The sequence below is a fragment of the Falco cherrug genome, chromosome 4, assembly GCF_023634085.1.
Source record: "Falco cherrug isolate bFalChe1 chromosome 4, bFalChe1.pri, whole genome shotgun sequence".
Taxonomy (NCBI): Eukaryota; Metazoa; Chordata; class Aves; order Falconiformes; family Falconidae; genus Falco; species Falco cherrug.
In genome coordinates, this window is record NC_073700.1 from 60636436 (window position 1) to 60663900 (window position 27465).

General features: G+C 44.9%; 1 protein-coding gene across 3 annotated transcripts in view; it reads left to right on the forward strand.

Moving 5' to 3' along the window:
* DNAJB6 (DnaJ heat shock protein family (Hsp40) member B6) overlaps window positions 1–27109 on the forward strand; it is a 59423-nt gene extending 32314 nt beyond the window's left edge. For 2 of the 3 annotated variants that reach the window (XM_055707291.1, XM_055707290.1), the window contains exon 9: window positions 17386–27109. In XM_055707291.1, coding sequence (XP_055563266.1) covers window positions 17386–17699 — 314 coding nt within the window. In that variant the 3' untranslated portion in view covers window positions 17700–27109. The remainder of the gene's footprint in view (window positions 1–17385) is intronic. The other variant, XM_055707292.1, reaches the window with a different exon arrangement.
* The last annotated feature ends 356 nt before the right edge of the window (window positions 27110–27465 follow it).

A 27465-nucleotide genomic window follows, 5' to 3' on the forward strand; every position in this document is an offset into this window, starting at 1 on the left:
TGGGAGAGGCAACCAGCCTGGGTGAGTGGTCATAGAATTCACATTGTGGAACACCTATTCCTGATGGCTGGGAGAGAGAATTATTTTGGCAGTGTCTGTAACGGAGTTGCTTGAAGCAGTTACTAAGAGAGCTAAAGATGCAAAGCAGCAGCTCTGGATTAGGATTCTTCTCTCTTGTTTGCAGTCACAGGCTTGATTGAATTTTGGCCCAGGAGGGGAGTTTACCTGGGAAAACAAATCATGAGCCTGCAGAGGGTTTGACACATCTGGTGGGGAAGCTGGGCAGCTCCAGCAGTCTTGGGTTTCTTCTCAGGAATACACGCCGTGTCTGTGTTAATCTTTGTAACCAATACATAGATTAAGATGAACTTGCTTATTTATCACACGTTTGCGTAACTGTCACCATAGGCACCCCTGGCAAACATTTTTCCTAGGCATGTAGTTGGAGGCTGCCTTTTACAGAAACTAAACGTGAATTTGTCATCCTGCAGTGGTATTTGTCTAGCTCAGCAGCGGAGTACTGTGTCTTGCTTTTGTGAAAGGCTGTATTCTGTAGTGTCAGTCTCCCTCGTTCCTTTCCCAAACGCAGCTAGACTGTGCGTGTTTTAGAACTGCTTTGGACTTGTCTGTGAAAGTATTTCTGGAGGAAAATGGAGAAGACTCAGACAGCCAAGGTTCAGCCTTTCCTCCAGTCTCTCTTAGCCAGAGTCAGAGGACAAAGTCTTTTGTGGTCAGAGGACTCTGGCCAGGTTTTCCGTAACAACACTGCCTCTCATCAGAAGGCACCCCGGTACTTCTAATTTACTCGGACATGCTCTGTTAAGTAGTCAGTCACTCAGACACCTCCCAGAATTAGTCTGCTAATCTTGATGTATACATTTCTTACTACTGGCTGCTTATGGGAAATATGGTCAGGTCCTTATCACCAAGTGTACTGCACTTCAGTAATGAAAGGGCATTATTCAGCTCTTCAGTACAAACTGGGAGCGGGACGTTCAGGAGAAATTCCCTTAAAGCTGCTCTGGGTGTGTCTGGCACTGCCTGCAAGCATGAGTAGCATTCACAGACCTCCTGCCCTCAGTCTTTGAGCTCCTGACTGAGTGCGAAGAGGTGGAGGATTTTTCTCTTGGGAAGATTCACCTTCTGAGGACAACCACCAAAAGTTTATTTTTTGTTAAATACCTCTAGCGCTGTTTCCATCTTTTCTGGGGCTGGGTGTTGTAGCCCCAAGAAGAAAGGCAACTCTTAACATCCTTGACAGGCACAGTGCTGCTTCTCAGTGTAATTTGCAGGGCATGAAACCAGTAAGGGAGAAGCAGGAAACCAACACAGCCTGTTCTGTGCTGTTGACATAAATCTCAAGGACTTTTTTCCTTGTTTGGCCTTGGCCTTTCTCAGGAAATTGTGCTCACCAGTTACTGCATGAGTGCAAAAGCAGTGGGTGTTTGCCTGTGTCGCCTCTTCACCCAGCGCAAACAAGGAAGGTGCTTCTGCAGCCTGAGGGTGGTGTGCCAAACTCCAGTTTGATTGCAAACAAATGTGTACACTGGTAAGATAAAATTGCGCATATTAAAGGTCGCCTTGTTTGGAAGAAGGGTATAAACATTTGTATAAGGCTAGACATTTCCAATTGAGAAGATAAACATACATGTTCAGCACATGGGTGATTCACTGTTGGAAGAACCTGCCAAGAGAAGTCATTTCTCCAGCCTTCAAATGTCTTAAAAGACGAGCTTTCTGAAAAATACGGTTTGGTGAGAAGCGAGTGTTTGAGCTTTACAAAGAAGTAGCGGAAACTTGGGAGCCTGGGGCGCAGATCGGGATGCAGCATAGGGTGCCGTGTGCCTTCAGGCTTTTCTCATAGTTTGTATCTTGGCTTCTTCCCTCCCTCTCCTAACGTGTTAACGTTAACGCGCATGACACGTTCTCTTGCTGTGGTTGTGAGACTGGGGGGTGCTTTCACGATGAAGGAGTTTGGGGGATGGTTGAGGCTGCGTGCAGGGGCCGTCTTGCCTGTCGGGAGGTTCTGGGGAAGCTGGGGAGCTGGGAAGAGAGGAGGCAACGCATGCATCTAGGGCACAGATACTGTTGCCTGATGACTATCGCCCTGAAGTGTCCAGTTTGGGATGTGTAGGTGCCGAGAGGGGACTCCATGTGGCAGAAGACATTCTGGATCTGTTAAGGTAAGTAGTTGCTTTAGGGTAGTGGACAAACCGGGTGTTTAGTGATGATGAGGAGCCAGGCTGAGGGCCATGATGACTGTCTCCAGGGAATTTGATTTGAAATGTGCATTATGGTGAGCCCTTGTACATCTCTTGTCTTCTCACCAACAACAGATTGCAGAGCTCGAGAGCGCCTAATTTCAGCTCCTGAGATGAAGATTAGGAGGTCTCTTGTTAAAATGTAATGTTGTGACAATGATTCATTTGGCAGAGGGAACTATTGATTTTCTTAAACATTTTAACAATGGGAAGTTTTTGGTTTTAGTGCATGTTAAATCTTATGTGGATAGCAATATGCATGTTTTGAATTTTGAGTGACTATGATGAAGAAAGCTGGCTTTTTGTTATTTGGGTCGTCTGTGGTAGTGTGCTGAGCGCCTAAGACTGCAATATGTCAGAAAAGTACTTCTACAGGGAACAGGCAGAGAAGCATCTCCTACGGGGCTTATGTGCATGAAAAATACACTCCGTGGACACTTACTTGGGTTTGGTATATACCCAGAGCTGCATTTGTTAATCAGTTTTTTTTGAAGAGAAGCTTGAGGAAAGGCAAATTCCTGGAATCATAATTCAGTAGCATTTGGGCCATATAACCATCAAACATAGTTTGGAACAAAACCAAAATGTAAACTCTTCTATGGCAAAGTTCTGATACCTCTGCGGTCCTTCCTCATTTTCTGAGGAAGGTATCCTGCTTGGAGATTGCTGGAACTCCAGAAGAACTAAGTCTTAGTTCTCCTGTGGTCAAAGTTAACCATATTATGAGATCTAAATATTCAGCCCTTAAAATAGCTGTTGTGGAGAAGTCTCCTTTCTGTACAAACGGTAAAAACTGAGAGCAGAGTCGGGGAGGACACCTCCACCAGTATAGACACAGCCAGCTGCAGGGACAAGGAAACTTGTTAATGGAAGAGCAGAGAAGTGTGTGTGCTGTACTGCTCTGCCCTTCTCTGCCTTCAAAGAAGTCTCGGGCATCAATCTTTCTGTGGTTGGCAGAGTGTGACAGCCAGTGTACACCTTGTGTGTGGTGACTGCTCGTTAGCAGTAAACCACTTCTGAACTACTTGCTTTTAAATGTATCAGAGCTGTAACTTGTCAAAGCAAAAGAATTGCATCCCTTTTATCCGTATTTTCCAAATAGATTCAACGTTTTTGAGTTGCATCCCGCGTGAAACCTGTTTCAGAGTTAGGAAATGCAATTCCATTCGCTGTACGGCTCGAGTCATCTTACATTGCTGGAAGAGACATCACCAGGTGTTCTTAGGCAAAACACGGACGATTTCTCTAGAGAATCGGGTAAAAAGACAAAGCAGATGATTGGTTTTGCTGCTGTTAAGTAAAAAAAAAATTATGCGTACTTTACTATGCATATTCATATTTTTGATGTGTTATATCATTGCTAGCTACTACTACACGGTATGGAACTGGCAGTGCCTGTTGCCAGGGGGGCTGTCTGAGTAACGTCCAAAGTATTTCTGAAACGTTGGTGTTGTCTTCGTTTTGATCCATCTTGAAAGTACTAGCCCAGAAGAACTGGAAGATAGTCGTGTGTGAAAGATTTAGAGAAAGTTGAGTGATCTTTCCTGAATCCTAGTCACAGCAGTTCTGTAGCCATTAATACTTTATTAACAAATATAACTGTCTTGAAGATTGTAGAACAGAAGGTGAATTTTAAGTGCTTTCTAATGCAGTGAATAATCAAGATGATGATTCTTGTAATCACTCCTTAAAACAAGAAGCTCAACTCAAGGAAATAAAACGTTTTTCTAAGAAGACACAGGTGTTTAAGCTCCCTGCTCTTCTTGATGAACAAAATCAAGAACGTAAGATTAATTGATTGCTCTGATGTGGTTTCCAGTCTTCGCTCTCCTCTAGCACTTGCTCTGTGCGCTTTGCTCCCGAAATGTTTATAGAGACGACGACTGCATCCCTGGTAACCCTTTTTGTAGAACAAATCACGAAGCCACGTGCATGCCAGTGCTTTGTGCCGTGTTGCAGGGGAGGTGCTTCTTTCTCTGGACAGAACAGTTTCCAGCAGTGGAAAGCCTTTTTCTATGAGAGCTGTTTGACAGGGAGATCTTACCGTAATGCCTCCTGGCTTCTCCTGAAACAAAAAGTCAATACTTTGTTCATGCCGGGCTCCAGGTTCAGCTCATTGTTGTGTTCTCTGTGTGTGGCAGCAGAATTTCCCAATTTATCGGTGTCTCTCGTCGTGAGTGTGGACCTGTAAGTGGCACGGAGCCAAGCGAGCAACTTGTGATGTGGGTTAGACGGTACGTTGCTAGCAGAGGTCAAAGCCTCTCCAGTTTTCTTCTTTTTGTGACAGTTTTGGCTAATCTTCCTTTAAAATATAGGCCTTTGAGATTTTCGGCTGAAGTTGGGATGGAGATGGGCACTCCGAGGTCCTGGCTGAACTGTGTCCGGTGTGTCAGTGTCACACCAGCGTGGTTTTAGTGTTTTGAAGGCTTTTGCAAACGGATTCCACCTCCTGGAAGGTGACCTGATTGCCTTGCCTGCTGTAATTTTATTTCCAGTCTACTGTTCAGTTTGAGTAAGCAAATGTCTTTAGAATAACAGTTGTTAATTCTTTAATTTAGTATTTTTAAGAGTTACTGTAACGAGATCTTTTTTTCCTGCAGGAGGTACCAGGCTGTATCCAATACCGGGAGTTCAGGCAAGGTCAGAATTTTATTTGGAAAGTGAAGAAATGCTCTCAAAAGTGCAAAGTCTGGGCCTTTTTATGGCAGTTGCTGACTTGCATGATAACAAACGTGAAGTGAACATCAGTTTTACTCATTGTGCGTCTGTTCTAGGTTTCCTTTCGATTTCACAGTGCTGACTGCAGGACACTCTCAACCCTGCGAAGGGAGCAATAAATGATCTTAGAAGGCCGAGGAGGAATGCTGTAGGGTAAATGAAGTTTGACATCTTCAAACTTAGTAAAACCTCTTGGCAAGTGTTTCTGAGAAGATTTTGAGTTTGCTGGTGTTCCAGGGGGAGGTGGAGTAGCTTTGCTGGCTCCTGCACTTCGGGCTGCTGGTAGTACAGAATTGTCTTTGTAGTTAAACAGTTCAAACCTCTGCAGTTTTGATGATTTGTTTTTGAAGTGTTTCAAATATTTGTACCATGGTATAATGAGTCTGTTGACAAATGGTCACTTGAATATTTGGAAAAGCTTTTGGCTGCCGTTGCAGAATTACAGGAGGTGCGGGGATGTCTGTACGCCGGGTGATTTTGAGCAGAAGCTCGTTACGGCAACTTCAGGTGTTGAGTTGTCCTGTTGTGTAGTTTTGGTGGGCCCATCCCTTCCACAGGTGCATCCACCTCTCCAGCCAGAGCTGGTGGGCATTTGGGTGCTTTTTACTCCCTTCTGGTGTTCTCCAGTTTCTCTGCCTTTGTGGTAGCTCTTAAATACTGGTCTCCCCTTTTTTTGCTTTGGCCCCAGAAATTGTGGTTGGAAATGGTGGTTGTTGTCCTTAGTGCTTCATCCCACCTCGGAGGTGTGTTACAAGAGGAGAAGGTGGGGTGGTGCCAGTGCAGCAACATAGGATGGGAACAGCCATCGCTCCGGGCATGGGCAGCTCTGGGGTGGCCTTCCCAGGGGATGCATGGCCACACTGGGTACACCAAGCAGGTACTAATGCTGCTCTTCAAACTCTCGTTCTATTTCCAAAACTCACAAAGCTCTCTGGGTAAAACATTCCCTGTTCCCAGTGGATCTCTGCAGAAGGAACGTATAAACTGACGATACTGTTCCCAGGCACAAAAGATAATTGTAAGTATTGTTATTGTTGGATGCTAGTCATGTGTCTGGTTTGGTGTTTTGTTTTTTTTTAATTGAGAACATTTAAATTTCTGTGCTCTCCATTGGTTAGTTTAGTCAGAACCTCAATTTGAGCAGAATACATGGAGCAATTTCTTTCTGTGTGTATAAATATATGTATGTACGTATACGTGTGTGCATGTTTGCATGTATAAATATTTAGTTATTGATATGTCTTGGATTTGAGAAATCACCTGTGTTCCTAAGCTATGGTGGGTTTTAAGACACAGGCTGATGAGCTTGACTGTGGGTGGGAAAGAGTGTGTGTGGAAACTGAGAGTTCCCTGATGGATTGGAGGTGCCAAACAACAAAAAGTGGAGCAGCTTGGGAGGTATGGCCCCTGTAAGGCCATTGTACAGGTTCCTAACGAAATACAGTATTTAGTCAAAATTAATACTGAATGTCAGCTTGAAACGCTACTTTTTAAAATTCAGACTTGTCATTAGCGTGTCAATATTATGGAACCGAATGCCAGCTAACAGCTTATTGTTCTTGTGGGGAAGATGTCAAAAATAGGATTAGGTTTTGTGGTGCAGGTTCATAAAGCACTTTGAAACCTACTGAGCTGTGAGAAGAGGGAGTTGTCCTGTTACTATGAGCCCGTGTCATTTTTGGGGCAATTAAAAGATTAAGGTCTTTGGAGCTCTGTAAATCAGGGATGTGTGCAGGCAGTGGGAGCTGGAATCTGCCCACCCCAGTCCTGGTAATGCAGGGATGGATGAGGAATGAATTACACGTTTTGGGGTATAATTGGAGAGGGCACGTATCCTTTTTTTGGTAATTAGTATGTGAAACAGTGTCATATTTAAGGCTCAGAGTAGAAGGAGAATATTTTCCGAACGATTAACCAGAAAAGATGAGAGCTTACAAACAGCGTGGACGATGCAATATAAACATGGAGCTTGCTCTTCCTGCCTTGTGTCTGTGAGTTTTCAACAGCGCTAATAGCCATTTGGTGAAAATATAAACTTGGTGATTTTGTGCTTTTGCCAAATTACTATGGTAGTGTTGACAAAACAGCTGGGGAAGTCATTCATCACATTTTTCTGAAGTCACTCATGGGATTCTTTTCTTTTTAAATTTAACTGCATGGCTTTTTGCTTTTTTTATATATATATATATATAAAAAAATAATATATATATATAACTTTTTTTCTCTTATGGTAATCTGGGTTTGCCGTACATTAAGGTTTTGAAGATTGATTTAAAGCTGATAATAATGACAAAATGTGTAACAAAGCTGTAGAATTTGCAAAATAGGGCTTGCTCATAACTGCTCTGGAGATGCTCTTTTTAGTGAGGGCCACTAATGGAAATGTAAGATGACATCTTGATGCTTTCACTCGGTTTTTAGCAGCGATAAGATCTGTTCGTTGTGGAAGAGCACATTCCCTCTGCTCGCTGTCTGAGGAGTTTTCTAATGAGTAGCCCAATTTTGCTTGATCTGGTGGTGGCGACGCCGACGAGAGTTGAAGGCAAGAAGCAAATTTTGACTTCAGGGGCAGTGAAGGGGCTGTTTTGTCTGGCACTGGGAGGTTCTGGAGCACGAGTGTGAGAGGTGGGAAGGTCCGTGGGGCTTTGCTCGGGCACGAGAGGAAACCCCAGTGGAAGGCAGCTTGTGCCTGGGCGCGCAGTGGAGGACCTGGCCGGGCTGCATGTAGTTGTGCTGTGGATTTTTTATTTACTTATTTTCCTCTAGTGTTGAGTATGTTGAGTTGTGTTGTGAGGAGCTGGTGGTTGTCTTTTTTTTTTTTTTCTCAATAGAATTTTGGTTTGCACTTCAAAACCAATTTCAAAGGCAGAAATGAGCTGTAAGGCTTCCTCATGGTGGAGGTGAAACCTGCAGGGATTTTTGCCTGAGGTTGAAATACAGGTGAGACAAGAAAAACCTCTGAATATTGGACCAAATCAAGTATTTTGATCTTAGTAAAACCGGTTCTGGAGGAAGAAGGGCCATGTAAAAGAGGGAGACAGTTACAGTGATCTGAGCCCCTTCTCACCTATATGTTGTGTAGGGAGTGTGCTGGGGAGAGAAGCCCCAGGAGCGTGAGCCCCTGGTGTGACTTTGTAAGGGGGTCTGGTGGGCAGCACTGCAGCATGGTGCCTCACCACGGGGCCTACAGGAAGCTGTGACAGAGATCTGACATGACCCTGAAAAGTGTAGAAAGCCTCATCTTTTAAGTAACCTCAATTGCTGTTGAAAAATTTGGTCCATTTTTTCAAACTGAGCTTGAAATCTTGCTAATTTGTATTTATATATCTCAAGCTGTGAAGCTTGTTCCTCGTTCTTTGCTTCCTTTCAAAATTCATGCAGAAATGAATAAAAGATCCCTGTGTGGGAAAGTCTTTTAAAATTAATAAAATTCATTTTGAGCGGCAGCAGCATGCAAATGGGGTTATCTCTCTGCTTGCTGGAAACGTGGGGATTCACGTTACCTCCTGTCACTTGCATTTCCCACATCCCAGATCTTTAAGATGAGAGCCGTTGGCGTCATCGGTACGGATGCCCTGGCGTGCTTCAACAGAAACAAAATGTAACTGCAGAAGTCTGGATGCGCTCAGCCATCACTTCTCTCTGGCCTCACAGTTAATGTGGGACCATTCATTGGGCTTTAAAAGATCTTCCAATGAGTAAGTTGGCAGCGAGGAGGTAAATCCAGGCTCTCGGCAACTGCCCTGTCCATACATCAGGCTGCAGAGCTCTGAGCCACCCCATATGGTCAGACAGGAATGGCTTTAGCCATCAGTCCCCGTTAGCCGCTCAGAACAGCATGATGGCGTCCCCTTTAAAGTACCTGTTTGCAGCACTGCTGTAGTTAGCATATGGTGTGGACTCCGATAATTTTCCCAGTTGGTTGCAGATTGGGGTATCTTCGTGGCAAAATACTGGTGCTTTGAGTAGCTTGATGCGCTGGGAATACAGGATTCGTGTTGGTACACGCTGGGCATGAATGCAGGATATAATGGGGTTCTTGGGCATGTGTGGGGGTGGTAGGTAAAACCCAGATGGCTAGAAAAAAAAGAAAATCATCAAAAGGCTGAGCTTTCTGATGGAGCCTGCTGTGGGGTGGGGAGGGTGAGTGACCCACTTGGGGGTCCTTCCCTCCCCTGCCCTGTGCCACAGGGCTGCGGGCTGGGTGGGAACAGGAGCCGCTGGATATGAGGGCAAAAAGGAGCAAGTCCATTGCCAGCTTTTAAAGCCAGAAGGGCAGAGGTGTGTTCAGCAAAATGTATGAGCCCAGCCCTGTCCTGGATACTGGATGTGCTGCAGCCGCGGCTGTCCTGGGCCAGAAATAGCACTGCCAGAGCTGCTCCATCAGACTTGCTCCTTTCTCCCAAATCCCACCCCCTTTGTTTTCCGTCAGTTCCCTGGACTTGACCACCACGGTGCGGGGGTGACGGCAGGGCAGGCGGTGGGAGCCCGCGCAGGGTGTGGGATGGGCAGGGGTGAGGGGGGACACGGCAGCGGTCCTGCGGAGGGCACGGCTCGAGCCTTCAGGCTCTGACCAGCTGAGCGCTCCGGGCACCACTTCGGCCAAGTCTTTCCGAGCATTTTGCAGGAGGGATGTCTCGGGCACAGATTGGGTTCGCTGTGCCAGAGGAAACCCTGAATCTCCTCATGTTCTCAGTATCAGTTGTTCCAGAAGAAAAATAATTGCTAGTAATTGGTGAAAGCCACTAATTTTTGTGAGATGGCTCAAAATGTTGTCCTTCATCCTGTGCTTTAGCTGATAAACTTCAGTGTTGAAATAAATTCCCGTTATGGTTTTCACAAGCTCTGCCCCAGAAGCGGTGGTGCAGATGGGGCAGCTGCTCCGGCATTCCCTGGATAGTTTCTGAGTGATTTCAGGCTCTTTCGGCTTTCAAGACTACTTGCATTTTTTTTCTCAGTAGACTTTAAAATGGCTGCTTTTTCTCATAAGTATCACATCAAACAGCAAGAGGGAGATTCTTTTTTTTCTTTTTTGTAAGGCTGTCACTGTCAAACTCAGCGACATTTTTCAAAGAGGACCTGATGCAAATTTCGGTTTCTGTCGAGTCTGACAAACCCAAGAGAGCACAGGCTGAAAGTGGGTTTTATAGCTCCTGCTGTTAAGCGCTGCAGTATTCGTGTTTCCTGGTATTTGGAAACAAGTTTAAGAACAATTAATCAGAAGAACTTGCTCAACATAGCCTCCAGTAATGGTGAGGGAGTATTTTCTTGGCTAAGTGTCTTGCCTACAATTTCAGGAGGGGGGTGTGCGTGTGCGCATGTGGTTTTGGAAAATACCCTGGGCTTGGTATCTTATAATGAGCATCCCTCGTTCCCAACAGAAATTAAAAGAAACTGTGATGGTTCGACAACTTTCTGAACACAACTTTCAAGTTCATCCCGTGAATTAGACCTCTTCTTATATGTTTTAGTAGAGTTACTTGGTCTCCTGATGTCTTCTCTGTGCTATAATATATTGGGTACGGAGCTTTTAAGAGAAGAAACAAAAGAACCAGTTAATCTCCAGAATTTTTCAGCCCAGGGTAATCCTGGCCTGTAGATGGGTCATTTCCATGAAATAAATTCGTGCATCCAGTGGGCTTCTCTGAAGTACGAGATTTCCCAGCAAATGTTGGATGTTGGATACCAGAAGAACCCTGGTATCTTCTGCTAAGGTAAACATCAGTACTGGAGCTGCTGTAACAGCAGAAAAGTTTATTCGTACCGAAGCCTTATCAATAGGTTATGAAGATTGTAGCGCTGCCTGCTTCAGATGAATGTATTTAAATGGGGATGTTTGTTCTTTCTCTTGGGGTTGCTCCTGCAGTCACAGCTCAGCACTCCAGTGCAGCAGCGGGTGTAGTTGAGTCATCAGAAACTCCGGTGCCCTCTGTAGGCGCAGGGGAAATTCCAAGCCCTTGTAATAGAAGGGGGGAAAAAAGTCAAGCAAAGCTTTTTTTTTTTTTTTTTTTTTTCTTTTGCACTCTTGTTCAGTTGTCAGTCAGCATTGGTAGCAGTTCAGACTAACATCAGACTTCCAGTTGAGTCTTCTCTAGAAGCAGCAATAGTGTCCTGCGCTAAGCGTCAGAAAATACATAACCTCTTAACTTTAAAGTCTTAAAATATTAGAAGGACGCTTTGCTGGCCATCATGCAAGAAAGATTTGAATGGAGTAAGTTTCCTGCAAGCTGTCCTTCCACAACTGGCTGGCTGGAGCTTAGCTGGGAGCACTCTCGTGCCATTAGATAAAGCCAGACATCCCCCACTGGCTGGATCTGCTGGTGCTGGTTGCAGGGAGGGCTGTGTGGTGGTTGCAGCCTTGGGGAAGTCTTCCTTTGGACTGAGCAAACCGGTGTGCCTACTTGCTGTTTCTTAATACAGGGCAAGTCCTGATTATATATGTGTATGTATATATATATATTTTTTCTTTTTTTTTGGTTGGGTGTGCAAGAAAATACCATGCAAGCAGCAGGGCTCTGTGTGGGAACCACAAAGGCTCCGCTTCCTTTTGTGCGGGAAGTGACACGGCAAGTGTAAATCAGTGGTTTGACGTTCTCAGGATGTTTGCCCCGGTTGGTTCAGCATGTTTCTGTTAATTACTATCCTGCCATTAATTACTGCTGATTCCTGGTATGATTTCGGTTCGATTCCAGGATGTACAGGGATGTTACTTACATGTAACACAATAATAATGCTAGCCTGTGCAGGGCTGCTTTTGTGCGAAGTGCTCTGGGACTCACCTGTCCCACCTGGCCCGGAATATCCTCCCTCTTAGCGGTTTAATTCCTGTGTGTTATCTCCGTTTTCCAGGAGCACACACGGACCCCTCGGTGTAGCTGGCGGCTCCCCTAAAGCACCCGGCTAGTCCAAGCATTGTACTCGCGGTTTGCCTTGGACGTGCAAAATCGCTGTATCGCCGGCTGAAGCGGCTGGGGCGCCTCGTGCCCCTCGCGCCAGGCAATGTTGCCCTCTGCTGGCTCATTACAGGTTAAAGGAGCCAGATTTTCCCCTTTCCCACAGCAGCGCTTTGCTGTGAGAAACTGTTTTTCAGCCCTTCTTGCTTGCAACAGAACGCAGGTTTTTATCCTAATGCAACTCTGTAGGATGCTACAGCTCACGTTGGATTTCTTTTTCCCCAGAAGCTGCTTTTCGTTTGGGAGAACCTGGTGCACCAGAAAACCAGACTTTAAATTACTGTTTTTAAATGTTACTAGTAATGCTGAATCCTCATTTTCAGCATTAGCCCTTAGAAATGTAACTTCTCTGAACTAGTTTTGCAAGTGAAATAACTGCAAGGTTTTTAATTATTATTTGCATTAGCACCATAAGACCTTTTGCTTAACACTGTAATCTGGATGCAGATTCCAACAGCCCCAATAATTGTCCCCTTCCCTGCCCCAGCTGGGGCAGCTGCACGATGACCTGGATCCAGGCACTGAGCTGGGTTAAAAATAAGCTTGCAAAAGGGAGTGTTATTTTTAACCTGGGTCAGCCCCCTGCCTGGGTTCGCAGCACGGCTGCTCAGGCTCTCACATGGGTGTGCTGGCTTGGAGGTGTGGGAGGCGGCAAGAAGGAGCCATGGGGGAGAACCAAGGGCTGGAGTACCCCTGAAAGTTGCTTCTCCAGTGGATATTCCAGCTCTGAACTCGGCTATGGACCCCCCCCCTCCACACCAGCTGTCTTCCTGAAAGCCATTTCCAGGACAAATGTCACCGCTGATAAAGCCCCAGCAATGTTCAGGCACTGGGTGGTGATGCCCTGTGTGGCTGGCCTTTCCCGGAGTAAATTCTTTGCAAATTCTCACAGTTTGCAATTGGTACAGCTAGTTTTATTCAGAGTCTGACTCGAACGTTTAAAATATGTTAAAATAAGAGGAACATGAGAAAAGAGTTGATGCACATTACACATTTGTGGTGCTTTGCAAGGTGTGCTAAAGATAAGATGATCAGAGGAACGATCTGATGGCTCATACCATGCATAGCACTGTCGTAGTTTCAACATTGAATCACAGCTGATGTGATGTTACAACATTTAACTAATTTGTGGTGCCATCCTGCTCTCCTGCAACTCATAAAGGGGAAGAAGTTTGGATGATTTGTTGGGGTCTATTTGTTGAACTAAACATTGTCTTTTCTTTGGGGGAGGTGGAAAATGGAGTGACTGTTGGGTGATCGAGGTGGATTTAATCCTTTCAGTATTTAAGTGGGGCTTATAAGAAAGATGGGGACAGACTTTTTAGTAGCAATAGGACAAGGGGTAATGGGTTTCAACTGAAAGAAGGTGGATTGGTTTAAAACTAAAAGAGGATAGATTCAGACTAGATACAAGGAAGAAATTTTTTACGATGAGAGTGGTGACACACTGAAACAGGTTGCCGGGAGAGGTTGTTGATGTCCCATCCCTGGAAATGTTCGAGGTCCAGGCTGATGGGGCGTTGAGCAACCTGATCTATTTGAAGATGTCCCTATTCACTGCAGAGGGGTTGGGCTAGACAACATTTGAAGGTCCCTTCCAACCCAAACCATGCTATGAATCTATGGTATAGCTGCAAAATGTGCTGCCTGTGTAGTGGCGGGGAGCAGCTCTGCATCCCCCCTAGGGCTCTGCTGTGGAGTGAAGGACAGATGGAGGCAGGCATGGGCTGCCCAGAAGTAGAAAACATAAATTGTTCTTCTGGAGATAAACTGTGTAACTTCATAGTTTAATCAAAGTAAATAAAGCATTTGACTTAGTTGCCACTGTATTGTGTTTTGTGGGCCCCTCCGGTGTGCTGGTGCTTTCGCCCCAAACAGCAGAGTGATGCCAGTGGCAGCCGGATAGGGAATTTTCTTGCCATACAACACAGGTCAGCTCCGCTTAGCAAAAACGCTGCTTTCAAATCCTTAGTGACAAAGTTAGGGAGCTTCTGAGGAAGGGCTGAAGACAAACTTCCAAAGGGATGCTGGTTCCCCAGGTCCAATACCGAGGAGCTGTGCTCGAGGTTTTAGCACAGGTTGTCACCACTTTTGGGGCAGGCGGTGGGTTTGAACAAGTTTGCAAACAGCCCTTTCACCATTTGTGTATCACTGGACGTTCCATACTGATTCCCTTAGTCACCTGCCTCCTCCTGCACTGCAGCCACAGCTGTGTTGCAGAGATAAACCCCGAGCAGGAGCTGCTGGTCCAGTCTCAGGCGGTGCTGGCGGAGCAGGTGGCGGGCACGGGCGAGCCAGCGGCACCGAGCACAGCCAGGGCTCTCCTGGCTGCCTTGGGCTGGTGCAGCACCTGCAGCCAGTGCGATGGTGCAGTGCGAGGCCCATCTGTGGGGGTTGGTTTTGGATTGGTTTTGAGGGGAAGAGAAACAGGTATTACAGGAATTGTCTCTATGTTGGTTTGTTTTTTTGTTTTGTTCCCGCCCGCTCCCCGATGTATTGTCCTTGATGGAGCAATTGAACTATGAACCCTGCTGGAAGAGGGGACAGTTCTTGCTTTGAGCTGTTTGCGGAAGAGCTGCAGGTGTGGGATACCCCAGACAAAGCCCTGGAGAAGACGTATCGTGACTTTTCAACTTTTCATGGACTAAAAGCAGCATAGTTGTAAGGACTTTGTCCCAAAACTTGCAGGAGGTGTGTAACAGGCAGGTATCATCATTTTCCAAAGTCAGAGCTGTGCTCATACCGTCAGGAGCTGAAGGCTAAAACCAGCTCTAGAGAGCAGCGTTCATGGGATTTGATAAAGCAGAACAGGCTCTCCTGCCTCATCTTTAGACTGCAGTTGATTTAATTGGGAAGTCTGGAGTATGGAATGTCTTTAATGGTTTTGTATTTTATTTTAAGCTGGACTCAAGCAGTGAGTGCTTGCTGGAAGGTCTTTCTGCGGCTTCGTTATGTGCTCAGTGGTGTGGGGCTGGTGGCACTGCTCAGCTGCCAGAGCCAGGGAGCTCTGCAGCACCGTGCGCTGCAAGCAGCAGATCGAGGAGGCATTAGGGTGCAAGAGGGCCAGCACCCAGCGATGCGGTGGGTACATCACTAGGCAGGAGCAGGGTTATTGTGATTTCTTCCAGTCTTAAACAGTTCCTTTCACACTGGCTGAATTAGACTAAAATTGTCAAGATTGATTGCTAATGTAGTTAGGAGTAATTTATTGGGGTGTGCGTAGAGCATCTGGTTTGATACTTCACTGTATTGTGTTAGTGCGTCTGATCAGGTTGTCTCCGCGATGCGCACACACAGACACAGAGCTTTGAGAATGGCCTCAGAACATTCCTTATTCCTGCATCTGGTGGCCAATATAGATTCTAAATCTGCATCAAGCCAGACTTTGCACATCAAAAAGAAAGCCATGCGGTTTGTGTTTCCATGGAGGGGAGGGATCGCCTGTTTCTGGTGTGCTATAATTTGTTAGGAAGTGAACTCTCTTGACTGGTTTTTGTATGTGCAACTGGTGTATGTGTGTTTCCTATGGTTTTTTTTGTTCTGTTTTGTTTTTTTTTTTTTTGGTTTTGTTTTTGTTTTTGTTTTTTTTTAAACTCCAGGCACTTTATAGGCTTATCTCCATAGACCCGGTTGATATGATAATACCACCAGGCTGATACATGCTTCAGTGCTGTTTGTATAGTGTGTAGAATCCCGTAGCCTCTTATGGGAAATGACAGCTATTTTGTATGTGGTGTTTTCCGAGCTTTTCCTTGCCTACCACCTCCCATAGCTGAAGCACTGTACCCTGTGTGTGTGGGAGGGGAAGCTGTCCTGCCAGCCCCCTCCTACTGCAAGAAGAACCACACATCCAGAGTTTACACTGGTATGATGCAGTCAGGTGGTGTCTTATTGCAGAAATCCTTGGTGGTACCATCACTTGGGTTTTTGTCTTGTTTGCTTGTGCCTTTGGAAACGCAGGAGACTCCGGGGTAAAACAGTGTGAGTGTTTGGAGGGTGGGAATGGGCGTTTAACCACCCAGGAATAAGGGTCCTCTGCGTGCTGCCCATGCACATCAGGTGCTCTGACGTGCGGTGGTGTGACGCGAGGCACATCTTGGAGTCCTCTTCTGCGAGGCCTCAGGTGCCGCATCATGCTGTGAAATGACTTTTTAAACAAACCTTGCCTCCTTTTCCTTATGCCCTCAGAAGCATCTCCCCATGTACGATTACAAGGTAAAGACAATGCAGCCTGTTCTGTTTGAAAGTGTCAGTGGCTTGGTGCACACAACAAAGTGGGTATTACTGTTCTTGCTCCTTACTGCATACGTTGGTGCTTTTTCCATCTTCAAAGCATTTTCCAGCCATGAACTAAGAGCACACGCATTAGCTGGGAGCACGCACCCCTCCCTAAGCAGCTGATGCCGGGCACATCCCAGGAAAAACTTCCAGAATGTGACACACCACTTTTGATGCAAATAAAATGACGCTGTATTTCATCAGCTCTATTAAAAGTACTTAAGTAATTGAATTAATGAAACTTTAAAAAGCCTTCAAGACACAAATGTTGTACACACCTTTCTTCTCTCTCTTTTTTTTTTTCTTTTATTTTCTTTCTTATTTTCCCTGTTGATTGTCTTTGGTTGACCTCTTTATTTGTTACCTTACTGTTTGCTTTTTGATGTGTGGTTTTTGCTTGGTTTTTTTGTGTTACGGTAGCTGATTTCTCTACTTTGCAGCATTGGTACTGTTACAGTTTCGTGCAGCAAAGGAAAGTGTCATCTGCAAAACAGCATGAGTATGACTGGGGTACCTCATTGTTCATGTTAATTTTTGCAAACATTGGGGTTTTGTTTCCATTGCGTTCATTCGCCTTTGCTGCGTGTGCCTGCCTTGCCCCCTGGACTGTGCTTACCTCTTACATCTTCAGCCCAATTTCCCATCTCCATGTGATCCTTCACACTTCTGTACCATTCTTCCAGCTGTGGATGTCCAGCATCCAGCCCCTCTGAACCCACGTTGGCTTTGGTTTTCTCCCACCATCCTTGTAGCCAGCTTAGATATTTCTCCCTTCTTTCCCGATAGCTGTTCCTTGAGCTGGGCCAACCCTTCCTAGGCAAGATAGTCTGGCTGAGGTGGGATGAGATGACGTGCTCTGCACAGGACAGAAATATCATCCAGGGCCGTGGGCTCAGCTTGCTCACCCTGCCTTTGGGAAAAAGGAGACGGTGGCCCCTGAGCTGTCATATCTAGCTGACTTTTTTGGGTGGCTTCAGTGTGGTGAGAAGCCACTGATGGAGCTTTCTGCTCCAGCCGCTCCCCGGGTGGGCAGGTAGACAGGACTGTCTGAGCTAACCACAGCCGAGGCAGTAGTTCTGTGACTCCCCGTTTCCAGCCTAGTTTTGAGTTTTGTTCAGGCGACGTGTAAGCATTTTGGGTGCAGCTCACTTCTCTTGCACTCTTTGCTGTTTCAGGTGAGGCAGATGAAGAAGCCTTTGCTGAGGAGTGCAGACGGAGAGGACAACACGCCCTGCCTTTCCAGCCCACCAACCCGCGCCTGCTGAAGCCTCACAAGCCTGCCAGTTCCCCCAGATATGCCTATCATTATAATAGCGATGAGGTGGAAGAACAAGATAGAAGCCGGGTTACAAGCAGCTTGGAGACCCCTTTTTATTTATCAGGTGTGCACAAGCATGTTGATGAGAAATGCGCAGAAAAGGATCCGTCAGCTAGTCAAAAGCCAAAACCAAAGAGCCAAGCAAGAGGTTGTTGCTGTGTGTTGACTTAATGTTAGCTCCCTGGTAAATAATCAGTAGCAGCTTGTGTGCCTTAGTCCTGCGTTTGCTCTGCTCTTCAATTTAGTGTAGATTCACAAATGCCCTGGGATATTCAAGGATCCAGGGCAAATACTGTTACGCTGCTGGAGTGCCTGTGATCTTTGTTCTTAAAAGTGAAGGCCTTTTAGAGATTAACTCATCACAGTACTTGGAACATTCATTTATTTAAATTGTACGCGGCTTCCTTGTTGAAGGAGAAGTTCGGCAACTTGATACTATTTCTGGAAGCTGCTATTTTAGGTGCCTAAATCCTAATAGAGGAGAAGGCTGAGACTGTTCAGGCTAATGCAGAAGAGTGGCAATTGTCCTGGTTATTTTTGGAAGTAATTAGTCCTTTGATATATTTCCTGTCTGTAATGTTTCGGCACTATAGTCCAGAGGCTATCTTGGACAACAGAGTCCTCATAACTACTTGATTTAATTGGAACCTGTGGTCAAAAGGTCATCCAGGACTGCCGGGACAGGTTTTTCTGAAACGTGAGGATGCCTTTCTACGTGGATGCCCAAACCAAGGGCTCTTCTCAGTAGTGCTGAATTAGGTGAGGTGCTGGGAAGTGTGAGCGCATGAGGCTCCTCGGGGTAAACACAGTGCATGAAAAACATGCATCCTACCCCAAAACATGCGCTCGAATGCTCCCAGTGCTGTACCAACTTCTGCTGTGTTTATGAGCCTTTAAATCTAACACTCTTCTGTACGGAAGACCTAAAGAGATCATGTAGGATGACAGCTTGAAAAAATAGAAACACTCAGATAAATGTCTTCCTGATCAGTTGTTGGAAGTTTTGTTTCTTTAGGGATGGCTAAATTGGATCTTTTCTTTAAAAAGTTTAATATTTCTCTACAGAAGCCTGAATGTAACCTCGGGACTGATGTCCTGATATCTCCTATGCAGGGGATGGAGGTTTTGTCTCTGGTGTCCGCAGCTGGCAAAACAAAACCTTGGCTCCGCATTTGGAGACATGAGGTCCTCTACAGTCATAACAATCCTTTGGTAATGGTTTCCAAAGAGCATCTGAGTTTGACAGGCACCTTGCAATTTTTGGAGCAATTTTTAAGATTGCTTAAGACTTTTTGCTGTGAAACTATTTATGCTCCAAGGTGCACAGGTTTGCAATTAAAATGAGTTTCCAGAGAAATGAATTTCCAGAGTTATTTGCACAATCACAAAATCCTGTCTCCTACCAGTAGATTGTGAGTTGCCATAAAAGATTCAGGGTGAAAACTTGATTGCAGTAAGACTAAGGTTTTACTGTTGCTTTAAATATTTTGCCTACTTTTCCTCTGATGGACAAGGCTGCTGAAGGACAGGTCGAGTCAGTCATACAAACCTACGTGAGTGTCTTAATCTCTCCCTGGGAAGCTTGTGCGCGAGCCCCTGTCAGTGATGCCGCTCTTCTTGGGTGTTCACCTCTGCCAACTGCCTTGCCCAGCAAGCAGCTTCACCGGCGCAGCTCTGTGATTACACAGAACGCTTACTTGCTCCCGTTTGGCTTCTCATTGATCACTGCAACAGCTGCTGTGCTTCCATGGGCCAGCATTGGGAAAGCGCAGCATCTTTTTTTGCCTTGGTCCAAAGCCCACTCAATTCAGTGGAAAATAGTGAAGTTCAATGGCCTTAAGCTGGGCGCCGTTCCACCTCGAATCAGACCCTTTTGCCACCGTTGGCATGTGGCCCTGGGCAGCGAGACCGCGTGGCAGTTTGAGATGTTGTCCTGGGTAGAGCATCTCAAGCAAATCCTCAAGTCATTAATGATTCACCTGCAGCGATATGTTTTTCTTTTCCCAGCTCTAAGAGTGGGAATGTTTTAATTTGTAAGTCTGTAGCAAACTGAAATGAAGGAGAAGGGATAGGTTTCATCTTGACTGTGTGGTTGGAATCCCTCTGGAAGTGGCCATCTCTCTCTAGTGCCCAAGGCAACCAATACCCAGAGGTGAGATGAATCCTCTCCTTAGCCAGGATTTCCAGTCATTACAGTGGGCATTTAATAAAAAAATTGGAGTTTAATTTGATTCTCCATATTGACACTTTGTGTTTTAGTATAAATTGCTCTGTGTTTCCTGCTGTTCTCGGTTTCGTAATGGCCTTTTAGAATAAAATGTCACCTCTTGTGCTCTGAAGTCACTGCATATCTCAAACAGTTCTCTAGCTCCAAACAAGTTATTTTTTAATAAGATTTCAGATACTGCAAGTAATGTGCTCCCTGATAGGATGATGTATGGCTGCCTGGTGGTATCCAAGCTGTGTCAAAGTGGTGTTAATGCCAGCAGAGACCTGGGAGTTGCAGCCATTCATGGTAGAGGCCATGGTAACTACCCCTAAAAAACAGCTGCTCCAGATTCGAGTTTTTGACCTTTACCTAGCAAGGATGGTTGAAATGTTTAATTGTTAAAATACTGAAAAATACACGATACAAAAGATCGTTATTTGGAAGAGAATATTGCAAGGTTTGCTTTTCCTTTTGAATGAAATAGCTTGCATTCACCTAAAACTTACAACATTAATAATTCATTTTTGCTGCATTTTCATCCACTGGCATCCCTGAAGAGGAAACCACTTTAAAAGAACTAGCTTAACTAATCTGGATCCTTTCCTGGCATGGATTCTGCTGCTGGAAAGTTGAGCTATTTGTGTGTTATTTCATCTTTAATGCAGTCTCTGTTCTTTTTACCACCATATGGTTTCCTGAATTACGCTTTACTAACTAGTAAAATCGATATGCTTGGTTGTCCAAACTAATTACTTTATAATTCCCTCACATGTATTTGGGCATGTAATGGAAAGAGAAAGGAAAGCAAAGCCACTGTTTTCTGTGGAAATCTAATATGTAAGGAATGCTGGAGGTGTGGAGATGGGAGGGAGTTTGCTCTCCCTTTGCTCCGCATCCCCCGGCTGTAACGGCATGTGAGTGGGGTGGGGGGAAAGCCATACTCTTCTGCAGGCAGAGGGTGGGAAGATTGGCTGGTGGATTTGGAGGCTGGCTGGTTGCTCCCTGGCTTAGCCAGAGCTGCCTTCACACATGGGTTTTTGGCTGCTAGTCTAAGAGCATCCCGCTACCCATTTGCTTCCCATAGAAGGTAGCTGGGTTGCACATGGAAGGGCTTCCAAGGCTGCATTGCCTTGCAAGCTTTTGCTTGCCATGTGGGAGTAAAACCTTGGACTCTATTCAGTAACAGTATTACCTTAATTAATAGCAGGCAAGCAGGTTGTATCTGGCTTGGTATGTTCTTGTAGCAATTCTAGGCAGAATTGGTAATGAAAATAGTATGATGAGCAAGCATGAAGGAAAGCCCCGGTAAGTTGGTAAAGCTTTTCAGTCCCCTAAAACATCAAAGTTGGAATTACATCACTGGGTTGGCCAGTGAAACTGGAGAACTCGCCCCTTGGATTTAACAGTGCGGATAATTAAATAGCAGATTGGCATACCTAGACAGGGTGGGATGTTTTGTCACCTCAGGTCTTTACGTAAAGGCAGGTTCTCTCCCTGTGATGCTCTGTGGCATGGGCAGGAGCTGTGGATGTGGTGAGAGAATTAGTAGGTCAGGTTGTGGTGTGTTGGGCAGTGGCTTGGGCTGAAAGGAGGGAATGTGAAAGTGTAGCGTAAAGCTGTAATTGGAAATTGAGTCACACACGTGAAATTATACTGAAGCTGTGATCCTGGGTGAATTTTAATAATGGTATATGCAAGCGTGTTCAGTCTAAAATAACAGATGGTGGCTGCAACTCAGAAGTAAGCTAGCTACCTTTGAAGAGAGCTATTTCTAAGAGCAGAAAATTACAAAGCGCACTACAGAACCCAGGCTGTGCATGCCCCGCTGCCCTGTTAGAGCTCTGTGTGGATGCTGGAGCCGTGACGGCTTCCATGGCTTCAAGGAGGGCAAAAGACTGGCTGCAATCTTAGCAAAAAGTTAGTAGGTCTTGAAAACCATTTTCTCTGGAACTTGAGCACAAAGCATGAATCCCTCCCACCCTCTACCTCAGCGCTTCACAGCCTGAAAGGAGGTTCCTCCAAAGTCTTCACCCTTGCAGGAGATCCACAAAAATCAGGCCACGGCCTTTATTAGCGATTAAAGTGGGTCAAGAAGCAGCAGTGCTGCACATTAATCGTCGGTCATGACTGACCTTGTTTCCTTCTGCTGAGTCCTGTGCTCTCCTGTGCTGGCAGGAGAAGGTGGAGCAGAGCCGCGGCTGCTCTCAGCATCCTGGTAGAGCAGGCAGATGTCAGACAGGGCAGGAAGAAGTGGGATACCACAGATGGGTTGGGTGGGAGTGTTTTGCCCAGGACACTTGTCCCTTTGGATCAGTCACTCAATGTGCACACCTCCCTTACAGTTGCTGCCCAAGAACATGACGAGTTTTGTAGTCAGTGGCTGAACAAACCTGTGACTTTGGGAGGTGCAGATGGCAGAGAACTAGAAACACAGAAATAAAGTCAGAGACGCAGCAGGGAGGCTTCCCAATTTGTTTTGGTCCTTGCTGAGTGCTTGAGGGAGTTGCTACTGAGTGTTGCTGGAAGTTGGTTTCAGTCATCAGCAGCTTTACGAAAGCTGGAATAGCTTTTGTGCTCTTTATGGTTCTTCTGGAAGTAGAAGAGAAGGGGATGAAACGGATGGAGTGGGTCAGCTAATGCTGTTTGTTTTAGACAAGAATTTTCCAGGTCATAAACCAGGTGTAACTCCAAATGCTGTGGCTTCTTGCTTCATCTGTCTCTGCTCCTGGCAACTGACAAAAGCAAGGACATACCAAGTTAGGGTGATAACCATCTGTATTTGAGTGATTCTGTTTTCCCAATGTCAAAGCTTGGGGAAGCTCTCAGCAGCCTGTTCTCCCTCCACCCTGTAGTGTGTTTCTAGGGTTTAGGTGGCTAACCATGCTTCTGAGGGTGGAAATTTGAACAAGCCCTTCTCTGAGGTCAGAATTGTTTGGCTGAAGCCAGTTGAGCCAGGCACCAACTGTGGGAAGTTTCTGTGACTGCTTTGTGACGCTGACGGCTCGTCAGGACGCAGGTTCGCTGCAAATGAGTCAAATAGTAATGGGGCTTCTGCTTTCTAATTCAGATTTTGTTCTCTCCTGACTTTGCGGCTAGCCTTGTAATCAAGGCAGGTAAATATGCTTTTAATTAGTGTTGGTTGGAGTATTCAAGTGAAATACACACCAAAGGGTTACGTCTTTAGTGTGCAATTTTTATTTTTGTTAGGAGCTGCTTCGCTTGTTTGGATCAGGTTTTTGGCTGTTATCACCCAGCGTAGCATCGCTGGAGCTAGCAGACAGACAAAATTTGACCTGTCCTTTCTTCTTAGCTGGGGTAGAAAAGGAAACGGTTGAGAGTGAAATTATATATCACAGCAGGCTCAAAACAGAAAAGACATGGCAGTTTTCTCTTGAGGAATACTCTGTATTTGTGTGTTATCTCCTCCTCTGGCAAATCTGTTTCTGTGTGTCAGTGATAACACTTGAAAGATTTCCACTTTTTCCCCTTATCATTCTGGAGGCTAGTAGGAGACGGTGTTGTCAAATGCCTAAATATCTTCATACCACATATTTTAATATTTGAGTTATTTGATTTTTAAGACAATGAATTATGTGGCATTAATTTCAAGTCATAATTTACATCAACTCACAGTATTTTTAGGGAAGAGTTACATTTGAGGAAAATGGACTGTTGAAAACAAGAAAGTATTATGATATAAAACAGCAGTATCAAATGCTATCATACGTGTATGTGGAAGCCTTTTAGAAATACTGATGGTGTTTTGAGAATGAAAAATGATAAAATCATGAAACTAATAACCTGTTAGGGTTTAATGATCCTTTCCCAAATATCTGTGTTAATGTTTCATAGTTGTTACATGAAGTAGTTCTGATCAGCTGATATGATGCTGTTTTTCCCCTCAAGTAAAGGGAAGAATCCTTTGAATAACAGCCCTTGGATGACTGATTCTCAAGAGTCAGCACGTCTCTTCCGCCTCCGTGGGCCTTTGTGGGAAAGCAAAGAGATGTCTGACCCCTTCCAGGATTTGTGCCTTAACAGCAGCAAATTAAATGCCAAGGGATCCTCTTTTTGACAATGTATAGGTGACCGAGGGGCTGACACTGAAGTAAACTTCATGGATGGGGTTCTTAGTTAGGAGATGTTCATGCGGTGACCCTAGGGAGGGGGTTGTAGCTCAGGAGGGTGGCAGGGTGCAGGGAAAACAGCGTCATCTGCAATTCTGCAAAGCAGTGCCTGTTTTTCTCTTCCTTAAACAATAAAACAGGTTTCCACTCTAACTTTGCGCAGGCTAATTGCTCATGGCAGAACTTCTAAATAAATATCCTGCTTCTTGACTCAGATGATTGCGAAAGATGAAGTCATGCTGTTGATACAGCATAGGAGCTAGAATGATAACCTAGGAACAGTTTTCCTTGCTACAAGGGAGTGTATTTCCTCCAGTGCACAGGCTTTTGATAATGTCTTAAAGTGATTTTAGCCCAAAGACCATCTTGTGGTTCTCCCCAAGTCTTAAACCGAAGACCTGCAGTTCTGCTGCGGGCACAACAGCCCTGATCGCGCCCGGGAGGAGCTCTATTAGGAGCCAACTTCAGCCACCACGTGGCTTCATACTCCTCTGACCTCCCGCCCCTTCCTCTTCCCACTTTTCCCGTCTTTATTTCGCTATTGGTGCTAAATTGGTGGAGAACCAGGTGCGATGGTGACACAGCTTCCTCAGGGTCGTTTTGCCTGCCTGCAGGGAGAATGGAGGAAAGTAAGAGATTTCCAGACAGGCCGAGCTGTGCCCTTCCTGGGCCGTTCCTGTGATGCGAGGTCCTTGCTCCCAGCTTGCAGGGGTCCTCCGCTCTGTGCTGGCCCCGTTCACCGGACTGTGCCAATTCCTAGTGGCAGAGCACCGCTGAGCTAAAAGATCCTTCCAGCTATTTCAAAGCATCACAGAATGATTATCTGAGGGAAATGTTTGCTAGCTTTGAGTTGAGATTTGTAAGTGCACTTGGGTAGATGCGTGGGTTCTGCACCGTTTGCTGGCCATGCAGGTCTGCTAGTAAGTTGTGTTTTACTGCAGGTTTGGAGGAAAGGGCATGATGCAGAGCACAAACTGATTTTCACACATCTTTGTGGGGGGGGCGGGGAAAAACACATGAGGATGGTGATCACATGGCTGGAAGCTTGTGCCTACTGAACATGTAGCAAATAATTATTACTTGAACTCGATGCTTCCATGCACCGTTGCAGTTGCAGTAGAATATAACCTATGGTGCATAGTAAAGCATGAGTAGGCTGATGACCCATATATAAAATGTGGAGTGGTAAACACCGAGCATCTTCTTATTTACTCAGGACTCTTGGCATTCCCTAGTCTTAAAGTGGAAATGTAAATATCGTGGTAACTTGTGACTACTACTGTGAGCAGGAAATGCCAGTAGTTAAATAGTTCCTGCTGTGTAAGTCTTATTTATTGCTTCCATTCTGAAAATTGTTCTGGTTTTGCATGTGCTCTAATATTGAAGCTTTTCCTGAATGGCTTTGAAATCTTTTGAAAGTTCTCCAGATCTTTTCAGACTTCGGAGATTGATAGTGTTTTCTTTCTGTCCTATGTAAGGGATATAGTAGAACTGGGGATATAGTAGAAATGATAATTTAAAAACCACCTTAGAAAGCCAGACCTTTTCTTTAAGATTCCTTAAACCATTCAGAGAACGTGCTTTTGCTAGAAGGAATAGTCCATGAATGCTGTGAATAGTGTTTTACAAGCCATGTTTCCTCAGGATACAAGGAAGGCAGCAAGAGGAGGAAGCAGAAGCAGAGAGAGGAACAGAAGAAGAAGAAGTCAACCAAAGGGAGTTACTAAAATGGACTTCTCTGCTATGCCAATACCTTTATAATAATGACGATTTAATGTTACATTTGAGCACACCTCTTCTTGTGTATATTTTTTGATTGTTCACACTGCTAGCAAGGAAGTGACTCATGTTTAAAACTGTACTAAAATTGCACTATGTTATTCTTTTTAGTTTCACAGAGTGGCTTTCTTGCCAGCCAGGTTAGGGAATTTGAGTGAGGCTGATCTTTGTTGGAAGTGTGTTACGTTTGAAGATTGGAAAATGTTGCAGAATTTCTTACCTCTTCCTTCCCTGGGACTAAAATGACTCTAGTCTAGTGTTTGTTTATTTGTCTTGCAGGATATAAAGGGTTGTGCAAATGCCTGTTTGTTTGGTCACTCTAGCATCAACATCAGGCATGCTGGAAGAAGAGTGCTATTCGTTCATGTCATTGGGAATGGGATGGAGACATGAGCTCTTATAGTGCAATTTATGCAAGTGACTTTTATGGTTGTTTTTTTTCTCCAAGCTGGGCAGTGAAGGTTTGTCCCTGCTTTTAAGATGTTCCTTCATTTTTAAATTGTATCATGAAGTTATATCCTCTGATTTTAAGAAGCTAAGTGTAATGATGGTCTCCTGTAAGCACTCCTACTGATTTCCTTAAGCTTAGTTGACTCCCGATGAATCATTTGGTGAAATCATTCCTTATTTTAAAAGTTTATTTTCAGAACCTAGAGACAAATGATCTAAGTGCTACTTTGAAACTGCTTTTTGTTTCTGCTGAGTAGGTTTGAGATAACAAAACATTTTTTCAACATCCATATATGACTTCAGCGAGTCTACAAGGAACTTACACCTTTACGTACGAAAGCATTTTGCATTGGTTTTATTGCAGAACTAATTTTTTTAGCTTGAAAACATGTCTTCAGTTTAAAAGAAATATATATTTTCTGGCAAGATTACTTCCTTGCTTCCCATACTTGTCTCATGTGCATGACACATCGCTTCTCTTAACCTTTTATTTGTACAGAGCCCTTCTGTTGCCTTAAGTGTTTACCTGCATGTTTCTTGTCAGTATGTTGCCTCCTCTTTTTAACCTCCGGGTAGGAGTTAGCAGCTTATGGGTTTGTTTCGTTTTGTCTTCCTCTTGCCAATCAATACGTTGTTGATGTAACAGACTTAAACCTGGCAATATTGAAAGTCCACAGTTCCTGGAGAAACTCACTCATGCTAACATTTAAAAGATCAAGGAATGCACGCATTGGTGTCAGGAAGAAGCCAAACAGAAACATCAAGGCTGCATTCTAGCATGGTTTGGTGTAACAAATTCTGATGTCTCTGGTATCTGAACGGTTTAGCTTCAAATGCTTACGTTACCCAGTGTAACCCTATGCAAACATATAACCATACATGAACTCTGTTAGGGTATTTAAATTATGGTTAATACGAAATAAGACTGAGTACCATTTTCTGTCACTTAAGTACCACTTTTTATTTTGTTTTGTGCAGTGTTACTAATATTTAAAAATAAAGAAAATTATCCTTTATACTTTGTCCTCTTGCACTGTACTGTAGACTACAGCTGGCATCAGTTGTTCTTGTGTAGTTTTAATTAAAGTGTAGGCTGGAAGCACAAGGGGGAGAGTCCATATTCGCAGACACCCACAGTGTACCAAGTTTTTCCTTTTGCTAAATCCATGAGCAAGCCAATCCAGTCCCTGTGTCGAATGGCTGATCCTGGAAACCTGGTGAGGGTTCTTTCTGGCTGGAAACATTCACTGTAAGGAGTGTATACCTCAAACGGAGATTGCACATTTGCCGTGCAAGGAACATCCATCCTGGACAATACACAACACTTTGAATTGCATCCCAATTAGTATGCTTTCCATACTCTGGGAGAAGT